The following is a 15,078-nucleotide window of genomic DNA, read 5'->3' as shown; positions in this document are numbered from 1 at the left end:
CAAAAAAAAACAAACAAAACATTCTTGCTTCTCTGCATTTTCTAAAGTTCATGTGGACAAACGAGTAGGCTACTAGAAAAGTGTTTTGTGGATGATTGAGAGCAAAATACAGCTTTTCGGTTTAAATGACAAGCGTTATGTTTGGAGATCAAAAAATACTGCATTACAACATAAAAACCTCTTAACATCTGCGAAACACAGTGGTGATAGAGCATACAGGCCCAAGCCATAATACTATCTGGGCCATGATGACTTGCCATCATTGATGCAACAATGAATTATACCAGAAAATTCTAAACGAAAATGTCAGGACATCTGTCCACAATCTGAATCTCAAGCAGGAGACAATGATGGGAGTTGTATTCAGCACATGCAGTACATGCAGTGTAAAATGCAGAATTAAATAAAAAAAATGGCGTGGGCTCCCGTGTCATTTTCATAACCAGCAGAGGGAAAGCCGACCACTGGGGGCTGATATTACTAACCAGGGAAGGGGCCATTACCCAAAAATGTTTGCTGGCTATTAATAACAGGCCACAGCTGTTTGATTAGAGTTTACTGGCTAGATTAAAAGGGGGACCCCAGAATTTTTTTTACACAGGGTCCCCCTGTAAAATCTACCCAGCAAAGGCTAAACAGACAGCTGCAGGCTGATATTACTAACCAGGGAAGGGGCCATGGATCCTGGCCCCCTCCAAGGCCAACAACATGAGCCCTCAACGGCCTCAGAAATGGCGCATCAATAAGATGTGCCAAATCTGGCACTTAGAATTGGCTCTTTCCACTTGCCCTGGTGTGTGGCAAGTTGGGTAATAGAGTTGGGATTCACGTCAGCCTTGCATTGGCAGCTGACCTGAAGCCAAGGGGTTAGTAATGGAGAGGCGTCTATAAAATGCCCCCATTACTAACCCCATAGTAAAAATTTGTAAATAAACACACAGCCTGTAAAAAAAATCCTTTATTTGAAATAAGAATCCACACCTTGTTTAACACATTTAATTTAAAATAAAAAAAACACATTATATTCACCTAATGCCAGAAGCCATTATCCCCTGTAAAAAAAAAACAAAAATAAAAAAACAACAATATCCCTCACCTGTCCCAAGTGGAAAGAATCCATAGTGTCCCATGCCGTAATCCACTTGTGCAACATTTGCTCTTCAGCATGAACGGTGGCTTGAGGTGACCTCTCATGCTGAAGAGCAGGGGAGAATGACACACTGCAGCGAGAGCGGGCCCATGAACTGTGGTGACCTCAGTTCACCATGAGAAATTTCTCACGGTTCTGCACTGAGCTCACTGAGTTTAGCACAGTTCACAGTGAACTAAGTGAGCTAAGCGCAACACCGTGAGAAATTTCTCACAGTGAACTGCAATAATCTTACTGAGATCACTGTCGTTCAGGGGCCTGCTCTCACTGCAGCGAGTCATTCTCCCCTGCTCTTCAACATGTGCAGTCGCCTCAAGCCACCATTCATGCTGATGAGCAAATGTCGCACAGATAGGGATTCTTTCAACTTTGGACAGGTGAGAGATATTGTTGTTTTTTATTTTTACACAGGGGACAATGGCTTCATGGGATTAGGTGTTAGGGTGAGTACAATGTGTTTTTTTTATTTTATTTTTCATTTTACACTCGATGTAGACAGCGGGGGCTGAATACAACTTTCAACATTGTCCCCTGCTCGTGGTAATTTCAGCAAAAGCAGGGGACAATGATGAGAGTTGCCTCCAGCAGCCGGCAATCAGTGCGAACTGTACCGCTGATTCACAGGTGCCGGTACGTGTCACGCTGATGACATACGGATGTCATCTGTGTGTAATCAGTGTGCAGCATGTATTTTGTGCGTGCTGCGCAAAAAAAAACTGACGTGCGCACACCCATTGAATACAATGGTTGTTCGTATGTCCATATTTGCAGTCCTTAAAAAACGGACCGCATACAGACATACAAAATGGACGAGTGAAGGAGGCCTAACAAATTCGTCCAAGCTGATGTGCAGGACTAATCAACAATTAACAAATGTTTAGATGCAGTTATTGTTGCACTAGATCCTGAAAGCAAAGGTTCTTGTAGTTTTGCCACTCAGACATGATACTGCATCATTTTTCTTAATAAAGAAGAAATGAAAAGTCTGATATTTTTTACTAATTTGTTTGATTTCGTTCTCTATCTACTTTTAGGATTTGAAAACCGTACGTGGTTTTAGGTCAAATATATGCAGAAATATGGAAAATTTGCAAGAGTTCATAAACTTTCAAGCACCTATGTAGATACTATAATACTGCCTACTATGCTATAAGGGGTAGTATGATAGTAGTTATGTCAAGCTATAAAATGAGCAGAGTTATAGCAGGTGTACCCATGGAGGCAGCATTATGATAGCAACTTTATTTATTTAGCCTATTGGAGCACTAAGCAGCATACTGGAAGTTATCATTTTGGAACCACCTATATCCCAAGATGTGCTTGATAACTTTCCTGGGTTACAGTAACAGACTGGCCATACACAGCCTGACTACTACTGCCATCGTAGTAGTCGTCATCGGGAACACTGGAATTGTATGGCATTCATTAATGGATTCATTGCCGAATGTTACTGGACAGAACAAGGAAACTATTATTGTGAGCATATTCAGCACCTTAAACAGACTAAAAATGAATGAAGTCAAAAACATATATAAGCAGAAACTAGAGTTTAATAAATTATGTATAAACACACACTGTATTTGAACTCCTATCCCCATTATATATTATTAAAGAGAATTTGTCACCAGGTTTCTGCTACCTCATCTGAGAGCAGCCTGATGTAGGAAAAGAGACCCTGAATCCAGTGATGTATCACTTACTTTACTGGGTGCAGCAGTTATGATGCAATCAGTGTTTTCTCTGCTGTAGATGTAGCAGAGCTCAGAAAGCTGACTCCACACATCACTGATTAGCAACATTTATGTACACTGTATATTAACAGAAAGCTACTAATCAATGCTGGGGGCCATGGTTGGACCAGGAGGCATGCGGGCAGCTAGTCCGGCGGTGATCATCTCCTGCTGATAAAACACTGATAAGTATTGAAACAACAACAGAACACAGCCTAATAAGTGATACATCGCTCAAATCAGAGTCTCGGCATCTATCTCATGCTGCCCCCAGATTGCAAAGCAAAACCCTGTAGACAGATTCCCTTTAATATGCTTTATGTGGTGCACACAGATTTTTGAGCATGTAAGGTGCCACTGTAATGGAATCTTGTGTATGTAGCAATGGAAGGTACGTCTCCTATGGCCTGGTACATTGAGGTCTAGAAACCTAAAATGACTTTTGCAAAGTAGTTTATCAGTAGTAAATCTAAGATATGCCTAAACTTTGCACTATGCAGAGTCTCTTTAGAGCAAAATGCCATTAAACTGCTGTTCTATTATCCACGGTCCTATTTCTTCATCATGAAATGTCCTATGGTCATAGGAAGATTGCCGTGTGTTCTGTATGAATTGGGAATCAATTAGCCTACTAACTACAATGGGAATTCTCCCTCAATTCCTGTGCATCATTTCCTCAGGCATCATCTAGTTTTTCTATTCTGGCATCATACATTAGACTAATGCAAGCTAGCCACTTTTCACTAAATCGTACAGGTCAGTGCAGACAATATGTAGATTTAGTGGTTTGTTTTCTTGTTTTTTTTTTAATAAATAGTATGTGCTACCAATGTGAGTGGGGGTACCAGCGCTGCCGTTAGCGGCATCTTGCAAAAAAAACACCTTGGAACACTGTATTCGTCAGCGTTTATCATAAAGAATATGAATACAGATAATGCCAGTTTAATGTGCACCACACAGATGTATAGCATCCAAATATATTATTGTTAAAGGGATTGTCCAGGTTTGGCATCAAAGTCTGCACTTTTTCTATGTGAGGATTCTATGGTGCTGGCAGTGAGACAGAATGGTCATGTGACTTCAAATGTGCGATATGCATACACCCAGCCACATTCCAACTAGACATGCAGGACCTCGCTCAATACAAGTTACTTGAGTGAGGCCGTGCATGATTAGTTGTAATCTATGTGGAAGTATGAATATTGCATACTTGCCGTTACATGACCTCCCTCCCCCCGCCCTGGCACCGGAGAATCCTAACAGCACGCACTGTGAGCGATGTGAAGATTCACAAGTCTGCCGTAACAGAGTCACTGCGGACAATCCCATTAACTCTATGCCTTACTTCAGTATTGCAATATACAATCACGGATGCCTATAAAGTCCAGCCTGTGGCTTTCTTCACAAGAGTACCAAGATGGCAGTGACAGAGGCCTTAAGCAGGTCCCTAACTGCCATAGCTCATTGGAACCCTGCTTTCATGTCGCAGGAAGGGGCCGTGGAAGCCTGATCAGATGTACCACCGGGATCTTGCAACGTAAATGCCACTGTCAGAGATTAACACAGGCATTTAAGTGGTTAAATAGCAGCGTTCACTGATGTTAAAGGCCGGCTATATAACTTTCTGAGCCCGCTCCACACAGACGCACACATACTCGTGCCAAGACGGAACAGTACATCATATAGTGGGAAAGGGATAAAGGGAATATGTAATCAGAAAATTAACTTTTTTTTTTGTAAATCAGATTTTTTATGTTATTTTTCTAATTGATAATGTTTTTGCGTTTTTTTTTCCAGTTCAGTAGCAGGTGGAATATTACAACGATTAAATATTTAGGATTGTCAAAATTCTTTTCGCACTGCTAATTAAAAACTCTTTGTACTGTATCAATTAAAATGTATGTACAATACTTTATGAATTCATGTATTCAGTATAAATAGTGTCACTTATGGGATTTGACCGTTGAACACAAATACACTTCAGATTATCTGTCTGTGGGATCACAGTGATGATGTAACGATTAGATGTGAGAGAACCCAAACTGTAAAGTTCGGGATTTGTACCGGACCGGTGCAGAACTCCCAACACGGACTTCTCCTGGAAGCCCGTTTTAGGCTAAGTGCCCACGATGCAGAAATGCTCCTGATTTTTCCTGAGTGTTTCTGTATCTCCCTGGCAGAAAAAAATGCATGTGGATTTTACATGCGGATTGTACATGCATTTTTTCAGCCAGGGACAAGCGTTTATCACGCGTTTTGCACATCCGATTTTGCATGCGGGTTGTCAAGCGCTTTCCAAGCGATTTTAGCATCACTTGGAAAAGTGCTTGACAACTTGGTGACACTATATAAATCCATGCAACTGCCATGGATTTTACATAGTGTGACCTAGTTAGTTAAAAAAAAGAAAGAATAAAAATGGTAAAAAAATTAAAAAAAACGTATACTCCACTTCCGATGGCCCCCGGTCTCCTTCTCTGATGCGTCCGGTCTCCCCGGTGTCTCGCGGTGGTGTAAAAGGACCTTCTGTGATGTCATTTAGTCATGTGACAGGTCAAGCGACCGCAGATGTTAACAGTCGGGAGCCAAGATGTACGGAATAGAAGACCAGGGGCCATCAGAAGGTGAGTATAATGTATATTTTTTATTTGAATTCTTTTTTTTTACAGGTACTATGGTACCCGGGTCTGGAGGAGAGTCTCCTCTTCACCAGACCCGGGTACCATCCGCACATTGAATCGCTTAATATCCGAATTTGCACATGTAGTCATGCGGAAATTAAGCGATTCAATGCAAGTCAATGGCGAAAACGCCGCGATTACGCAAAATAATTGGTAATGCTGCATTTTTTTCCGCAATGATAATCCGCAGCGGAAATTTCATACACAAGCTGCTTCTTCTTTTCTTGCAGCTTTTAAGCAGTTTAAAATCTTCAGCATGTCAGTTCTTTCAGCATTGTGCAGCATTTTTCACCCATTCAAATGAATGGGGGGAAAAAAAAACGCATTAAAATGTGCATATTCTTCCGCTGCAGATACTGAATGTGTGCATATACACTTCTGATAGATGCATATATTTGCTGTTCTGTCTGAATACATGCTCTACAAATTGTGCCTTCATAAACGGTGATAAATTGCATTTTTATTACTGGGTTTTCTAGTATTTTTAGTAGATGTATTGGAAGAGATGGCAGAAGTGAATCAGCAACAGAATTGATAGAAAGAATTAGGTCAGTATTTTCCCTTCTTAGAATACTGAATGAGTCAATGGATTCCTTTCTAAATAGCCAAATATTAGAAATCTGATGCCTTTAGAAATGCTTATCAATGCTGGTGTCTTACTTGACTTCCACTGGGAAAATTTTCATAACCTTTACATTTTTATATACAGAAAAAAATGTTAGAAGTAATGGAAAGCCGCATAATCCTGTGTAAACCGTATAATCTGTAAGGATATAAAATGTGAAACACACATATGTCTAGCCATTAATGTGAACTATCCTGAATGTATATCTCAACAGGTAATTGCACAATCATTTCAAATAGAATCAGCCTTAAAGGGAACTTATCATGTAAAATAATGCTATTAGCCTGTAGATATGGGGTCAATCTGCAGATTAATTGCGTTCTGACACCTAGCAGTGTCGATACTGAGAGACGCTGCTGGGAGGAAATTAACTTTATTCCCCTTGGCAGCGGGGTGCGACCAGCGTGGCTTCAGTCACCGCTCAGTGTATACAGAGCGAGCGGCTGTAACTGCACCCCTGACACTGACTGACAGCAGGATCAGCATTATGGCCGGCTGTCAGTCAGTGCTGGGAGCACAGTTACAGCCGCTCTCTATACACTGAGCGGTGACTGAAGCCGTGCCGGCACCACCCCACCCAGCAGCGGGGGTTCTCAGTGCCGGCACTGCTAGGTATCAGAATGCTATTTAACCTACAGATTAACCCCATTATCTGCAGGTCAATAGCATTAGTTTACATGAAAAAAAAAATGACAGTTTTTTTGGGTTTTGCTTTTATGGCGATCATTGTGCAGTAAAAATGACCTGGCACTATGATTCTCCAGGTCAGTACAATTACAGCAATACAAAATTTATGTAATGAAAAAAAAAATGGGTCATTCGTCAAAAAATGTGCCTGTGTCTCTAAAACCCGTAACGTTTTAATTTTTTCGCTGATGGAGTTGTGTAAAGGCTTGTTCCTTCTGTGGTGAGCTGACATTTTACTGATACCATTTTGGGGTAGACAGGATATTTTGATCACTTTTATTGCATTTTTTTTGCAGTTGTGGTGAACAAAAAATGCAGTTTGGGCTTTGCAATTTGTTTTTACCTCTTTAAGTTTTTACCACTCGGCTTAATTTTATAGATCAGATCAGACATTTCAATAGATCAGACTTTTTAGGCCTCTTAGTTACAGCAAAGGGATATATTCATCCTTTAGCATGTCAAGCTATTTTGGTCAGTTGTATGCTTCCAACTTTGTGGGGAGTTTGGAAAAAGCCCAGTGCCCAAAGCAATGTCCGTAAAAGCACGGTAGTGGGGAGTTGGTATGGAAGAACTTGGCCAGTTGAACAGAGCCTTGACCTCAACCCCATTGATCACCTTTGGTGATCAAGTAGGACAGAGACCGTTTTGGACGAGAGGTTCTGGCACGGAGTATCTGACCTCACAAATGCTCTTCTGGATGAGGAACAAAAATTTCCACAGACCGTTCCAAAATGTTGTAAAAAGCCTTCCCAGAAGAGTGGAAGCCATGTGCGGACCCAGTTTATATTATGGACTATGAATTTAGGATGGGATGTCATAAAAGCTCCCATAGGTATAATGTGTAGGTGTCCTAGGACTTTTTCCCACATATTGTAGTGTTTTATCATATGAGTGAGATTTCCGACCTGGTTCATTTCATCACTGTGAAGATGAAAGAAGTGACCCAGAATACCTTGAAATCATTAGCTGTAAAACACATTACCATTACAATCACATAATTCGTGTGAGTTCTTATCTCAGGAGAACTTTCACTAATAAAAGAGTAAAAATAGGGTTAAGTCCAGTTGAACAGTGTGACTTAGCACAGGATCAATGCAGGAAGCAGGGAGATGGCCATGATTGTAGTAATCCCATCCCAGCCCCCCTTTCCTGCTCTCCTCAATGATAAAGCAAAAAGTACACTTTCCCTAGATAAACAGGATTAGTGTCTGGTGAAAGTTCACCTACACCACAAAGCAGCTCCCAGACAAGTGATACTGCCTGTGTTAACATGGCTCCTCTGTGGAAATGTTCCATCACGTGTCACCATCATATGTACAACCTGCCTGAAATCCAGAAGAAAGGACACCACATTCAGCCCATTACCAAGAGGCGCGTACACAGGAACCAGCAAATCTAGTGACTGTCTAGCGATAACCATTCTATAGAAACCTACCTAACTATACATTAGTAAAATAAAATAAGGCTTCAAAGAAAAGAGTATAACAGCCAGGTTCAGCCAACATTATACATACACTGCTCAAAAAAATAAAGGGAACTCTCAAATAACACATCCTAGATCTGAATGAATTAAATATTCTCATTGAATACTTTGTTCTGTACAAAGTTGAATGTGCTGACAACAAAATCACACAAAAATCATCAATGGAAATCAAATTCATTAACCAATGGAGGCCTGGATTTGGAGTCACCCCCAAAATTAAAGTGGAAAAACACACTACAGGCTGATCCAACTTTGATGTAATGTCGTTAAAACAAGTCAAAATGAGGCTCAGTATTGTGTGTGGCCTCCACGTGCCTGTATGACCTCCCTACAACGCCTGGGCATGCTCCTGATGAGGTTGCGGATGGTCTCCTGTGGGATCTCCTCCCAGACCTGGACTAAAGCATCCGCCAACTCCTGGACAGTCTGTGATGCAACGTGACGTTTGTGGATGGAGCGAGACATGATGTCCCAGATGTGCTCAATCGGATTCAGGTCTGGGGAACGGGCGGGCCAGTGCATAGCTTCAATGCCTTCATCTTGCAGAAACCGCTGACAAACTCCAGCCACATGAGGTCTGGCATTGTCCAGCATTAGGAGGAACCCAGGGCCAACCGCACCAGCATATGGTCTCACAAGGGGTCTGAGGATCTCATCTCGGTACCTAATGGCAGTCAGGCTACCTCTGGCGAGCACATGGAGGGCTGTGCCCTCCAGAAAAATGCCACCCCACATTATTACTGATCCGCTGCCAAACCGGTCATGCTGAAGGATGTTGCAGGCAGGAGATCGCTCTCCATGGCGTCTCCAGACTGTCACGTCTGTCACATGTGCTCAGTGTGAACCTGCTTTCATCTGTGAAGAGCACAGGGCGCCAGTGGCGACTTTGCCAATCCTGGTGTTCTGTGGCAAATGCCAAGCATCCTGCACGGTGTTGGGCTGTGAGCACAACCCCCATCTGTGGACGTTGGGCCCTCATTCCACCCTCATGGAGTCGGTTTCTAACAGTTTGTGCAGACACATGCACATTTGTGGCCTGCTGGAGGTCATTTTGCAGGGCTCTGGCAGTGCTCCTCCTGTTCCTCCTTGCACAAAGGCGGAGGTAGCGGTCCTGCTGCTGGGTTGTTGCCCTCCTACGGCCTCCTCCAAATCTCCTGGTGCACTACCTGAGCAACTTCTGTGGGTTGTAGAGTCCGTCTCATGCTACCACGACTGTGAAAGCACAACCAACATTCAAAAATGACCAAAACATCAGCCAGAAAGCATTGGTACTGAGATGTGGTCTGTGGTCCCCACCTGCAGAACCACTCCTTTATTGAGGGTGTCTTGATAATTGACAATAATTTCCATCTATTGTCTATTCCATTTGCACAACAGCATGTGAAATTGATTGTCAATCAGTGTTGCTTCCTAAGTGGACAGTTGGATTTCACAGAAGTTTGATTTACTTGGAGTTATATTCTGTTGTTTAAGTGTTCCCTTTATTTTTTTGAGCAGTGTACATTATCTCCTATAGAAACAAGGGAATGGGCTGTTTAAATCCAACATGTCCAATCCTTCTTTCCTCAACATCGGTTGTCGGAGGAGAGTTAAGACACCCCCCACACCTATTAGATAGTCTGGCACTTTGAGTATTGCACCTTTAGGCAGATGGCTCTCCCTGCTTCTGTCCCTCCCTTGTACTTTATACTGCGTCTGTTTGTACACTGTGCTGCATTCTATTTTACAACCTTTAAACAGAATAATTACATTTTACAACAGAATGGTTTTAAAGATTGTTCTAAACATCTAAGCCATAAAGAGTCTGTCATCCCAAAACTCAATATAAAGTAGCGCACGCTGTCAGACAGCAATGGGAATTGAGGGAGCAGAACGGTGTATTAGCGTGCTTGGCCACACCAAGGGTGCACCAAGCACCTTCATTTGCATAATGAATAAAGATGTTGTCCTGCACAAGGAAGGCAGAGAAAACTACATTACAGGCATGATTTTCTCGTTGTTAAAGGAGTTGTGGCCTTTCAGAAACTTTGCTGTCCTAGCCTGTGGTAGCTGTCCAGCACCAGCTCTCCATTGCTGCCCCGGTCTCTGTTAGGCTGTAGCGCTGTTGATGTGACATCAATGCTGCAGCCAATCAGTGTACTCAGTGGCTCAGAGTGTCTCGCGTTGTCTACACGAGCAGAACGGCTGCGTTCATTGATTGGCTGCTGTGCTTTTGATGTGATGTCAGTGTTCCAGGCAAATAGCAGAGACCGCAGATCCGGCGCTGGACCTGGGGAGAGCAAGTAATACTCTTATTTTATTATTTAATAAAAAACACAGCCTATGAAAGAAAGGGTTAAATCTAGTTCTGGGGGTGACAGACTCCCTTTAGTCATCTTTTCTGCCCAGACAAATTGCCCACAGATTGGTGTCGGACAAGCTGCTGTGACCCCCCCACTTTCATTTTCATGGTCAGTGGGTTCCCCCATAGCAGAATTACAAGTGATGCAGCCATCAGCTCTGGCTCATTGCCATTCTGGCTACCCCCTCAATTACCACGACATGAATTAGCAAGGGTTTTCGAAACCAGACAATATCCTTAATTAATACCAATCTAATTTCTTACTGCACTGGTAGGTACTCTTTATACGGATTGTACTGCGGATCAGAGGATATTTAGTAGAACGTGTCCTTTACTTGATATGAAATATGTGCATGGAATAAATTGAATGTGTTCCTGATACGTCTTTTGTTGTGTAAGGATGGTGTGCTTGGCGCTGATTTGTCTGAGGGTGTTTGGGAGGATGTACGAGTTGCTGCTTTGATATGATACTGAATGATATAATAATCTGTTTGACAGTGTGTATTGTCTATATTCCTTAATATCCTCATGCCCCAGTTCTGCTCAGCAGCCCATAAACCGCAGCATTAGAGCAGTGTCTTCCATTACTGCCTTCAGGGAGCATACTGCTGGAGAGCTCCTGGCACTGCTACCCCTCCCCCGTCCTTCTCTTTCCCATGTACGACCCAGGGATAAAGACATTGGAACCCACACTTCTCACTGTTAGCTCCTTAAATATGGATTGTACTACAGCCGCTCACTAATATATCCCATGAATCACTATGTTTAGCTCTTCACTTCACAGACACAATGGCACTATGCAGTTAGGATAAAAGCTGCAAAGCAGTGGCTTAATCTGGTTATACGCACAGTTTAAAGGGGAATTACAATGTGGATACTTATGCTGATTGTCTGTACCAATACAGAATTGAAGCAGCTATTTCATGTGTGGTTAGATATGATCATCTTCGATCAGACACTTACGGTCTCGGTTATGTCCTTTATTTGTAGGTGTGTATAGATGTAAAGAGAAAGAGGCAGACTAATGGACATATCACCACCACTGGGGTGGAAATTATGTTCCAATTAGTACAAGTGCCTATGAATAACAAATTACACTATGTACTGAATAAAATCCACAAGCAGATCAGACAGGATCTCAAAAGTCTGCTCTGGAGACAAACTAAGGCTGTGTTCACACAGAATCCCATTTGGCATATGCATTGTGAAATGTATCCATAGACCCCAATCACCCGCTGAAAGACTGTCATTTTGGCCTTCATTCATTTGGCCTATATTTTTCAACTGTATAGGAAAAAGCACAGGAGTCTGAGCTTTCTTTTACAGTGGCCCACTGCAAAACCGTATACCACTTAGTATATGTTTCTTTAACATTGGTGGTTATGGGTTATATATGACACAATGGAGCTGGATGATGAAAACCGTTCCTTACTTGTGAAAAAAAGGCCTATCCTTTGGTTCTGTAGAGAGGTGTGTCAGTTAGTGGCTTAGTCCCTCTCCCTATTGCAAATGCATGCATTCCCAGTGGAGAATGTGTATTGGTGGATGTAGGCAACCAAAAGAATTGTATTCAAAATATTAGCAAAAACTTATGAATATTAAATGGTTGCCGGGCTAAGGATAACAAGTCTGCAGTCATTCAATGTGACTGCAGACTTCTGAATCCTTACAGTGTGCGATGCATACACTGTCAGCTTTGATCGTTATTGCTAGCAATTTGCATACTTCTAAGCCACCTTCCGACTAGATGTAATCAATCTCTCTCAATTAACTTATATTGAGAGAGGCCGAGCAAGTCTAGTTGGCACATTGACTGAATGCAAATTTCATACTTGCAGTCTCATGATCGCCCGCTCTCATGGCAATACTGTAGAATCCTGACAGCACCGCACTCTGTAAGGATTCAGAAGTCTGCAATCACATAGAGTGTCTGTAGACCTTTATCAGAAGACCTGACAACACATTTGATAAATACATTTATTACAACAAAGTCTACAAATAAAAATGCATAAATCACACTAAACATGATTAAAATATAAGCCCCTGATGAAGCTGAAGCGAAACGCGCCAATTTTTTTAAATACAATTCTTTTGAGTGACTGTACTAAGTGGCATTCGTTGGCAGTACATTTATTTACAGTATATTATGTGGTTACTTCCTTCTAATATAGGCTTTACTTACATTGGTGGATGTAGCCAGTCCAGACTATTGTTTTGTTGAATGTAATTATTAAAAGGAACCCTACAGCTGATCCATACTGCCCGAGCCACGTATGAATCAGAGACTGGCTGCATTTTTGCAGTTATGTATGTCATACTCCGAATAGCTTTTAATAGAAAACCTACTTTCAAAAGCTGACTGGGGCGAAGTGTCTTGGATTAAGAGTTCAAGAGGCAGGTTACCAGCAGATGTTGCCTATCCCACTCCCCTCTACCGACAGGTCTCTCTGTATATAAACACATAAGTATAGACCTGTCAATCAAAGGGAGTGGGGCATGGAAAAGATGCCAGGGACCGTCATCTGAGATGAAGAGTATCCAGTTGGCTATTAAAAGTATATTGTCTCTGGAATGGTGGCAACATTACAGTACAGCATTAATTGCCGCAATATTGGAATACATTTTTGAACATGGCTTTAAAGTAAAAAAAAAAAAAAAAGTCTTCCATGATTGCGGCTTTATCTCCATTTCTGCAATTGTCTATACAGTAAGGATTGGCAGCTTATCTTTTACCCTGAGATAAATGTATCACATTTTGGACATTATTTCCTTTTGTTTATTTATATATATATATATTTTTTTTTAAACCTGGAAATTATTTTAGATGGAAGTATATGGAATAAATACTGCAACCCAGACAGCAGAACAGCAGGAGCAAAGTGGCGATCCCATGATAAGGCTTCTTATAAAGCCCCAGCAAGTGAGATAATCCACTTTACCCTCACAGGTACTTGGAAGGTGTAATGTACGGCATGCATTGTGTTCAGGATCTTCCTAGGCCTGTATCTTATTGTAATGAGATTTATTAATGATCATAAAGCCTGTGCCTTAGGGCTCGTTCACAAGGCCATATTTTCGGTCCAAGTGCTGTCTGCGAAAAAACGGACAGCACTCGGACCAATGTTATTCAATGGGGCTGTTCAGATGAGCCTTTTTTTTTCACTGTCCAACTAGTGTGAAAAAACAAATAAATAAATGGCAGCTTGCACTAGTTTATTCTGTGTATTGTATTTGACTCGCCCATTAAAATCTATGGGTGCGCAAATAATAAAAAAAAAGATCAGATGCCATACAGAGCCACAATATAAAATCCAGTTTTTATGAATACATTGCAATGCTGTAACATAGGAAACTGTAAATGGTCTTGTAAATTCTTAATAAATTGTGTTGTAAAAACAAACAAACAAGCAAACAAAAAACACACAGATTGTATACGAATAACAAGCGATGGGAAAAAAAAATTGGCAGAGTTTTCTGGATGAAACCGCTGATTTTGTATACCCTTACTGGCATGATGCACTTACCGCAGTATCTACCTGCTTACCTAAGCTTCCTGACTCGTGACTGATGCACCTGTTTGCTCATGTTCCCCAACCAAATACCACAGTGTATACAGCAATGGTCTTTACATTCAGGCTCTAATTAGTGATTAGATTATTAAATTTATCAGAAAGACGATACAGACAAGGAGGGGGATGGGCTTCGTTGCAATTTTTAAGTAGTGCCGACATGTGGACAGCAATCAAGAACAAATATATTATATATATATATATATATATATATATATATATATATATATATATATATATATATATATATATATATATATATATATAGTGGGGGAAATAAGTACCGTACTTGATCTCTTGATGTTTTTGTAAGTATGCCCACTGACAAAGACATGAACAGTCTATAATTTTAAGGTTAGGTTAATTTTAACAATGAGAGATAGAATATCCAAAAACAAATAAAGAAAATCACATTGTATAAATTAGATAATTTTTTTTGTATTTTGCAGTGAGAAATAAGTATTTGATCCCTCTGGCAAACAACACTTGGTGGCAAAACCCTTGTTGGCAAGCACAGCAGTCAGACGTTTTTTGTAGTTGATGATGAGGGTTGCGCACATGTCAGGAGGAGTTTGGTCCACTCCTCGTTGCAGATCATCTCTAAATCATTCAGATTTTGAGGCTGTGGCTTGGCAACTTGGAGCTTCAACTCCCTCCATAAGTTTTCTATGGGATTAAGGTCTAGAGATTGGCTAGGCCACTCCATGACCTTACTGTGCTTCTTTTTGAGCCACTCCTTTGTTGCCTTGGCTGTATGTTTTGGGTCATTGTCTTGCTGGAAGACCCAGCCACGACCCATCTTCAATACTCTT

General features: G+C 41.4%; 2 protein-coding genes across 6 annotated transcripts in view; one reads left to right on the top strand and one right to left on the bottom strand.

Annotated features, from left to right (window-relative positions):
• Window positions 1–15,078, top strand: part of RSPH14 (radial spoke head 14 homolog) — a 263,097-nt gene that overhangs the window by 123,510 nt on the left and 124,509 nt on the right. For 2 of the 3 annotated variants that reach the window (XM_073674086.1, XM_073674078.1), the window contains exon 5: window positions 13,522–13,644. The exons of the other annotated variant lie outside the window; for it this stretch is intronic. In XM_073674086.1, the coding sequence (XP_073530187.1) occupies window positions 13,522–13,644 (123 nt within the window). The remainder of the gene's footprint in view (window positions 1–13,521; window positions 13,645–15,078) is intronic. 3 annotated transcript variants of the gene reach the window in all.
• The window catches only part of LOC141258852 (guanine nucleotide-binding protein G(z) subunit alpha), a 245,866-nt gene that overhangs the window by 145,389 nt on the left and 85,399 nt on the right, over window positions 1–15,078 (bottom strand). The window lies entirely within an intron of this gene.

This window comes from Phyllobates terribilis, unplaced genomic scaffold (genome assembly GCF_046119375.1).
Source record: "Phyllobates terribilis strain yellow unplaced genomic scaffold, ASM4611937v1 Scaffold_1__5_contigs__length_1240528914, whole genome shotgun sequence".
Taxonomy (NCBI): domain Eukaryota; kingdom Metazoa; phylum Chordata; class Amphibia; order Anura; family Dendrobatidae; genus Phyllobates; species Phyllobates terribilis.
The sequence above is the reverse complement of the archived record's forward strand: the minus strand, read 5'-3'. Positions and strand labels throughout refer to the sequence as shown.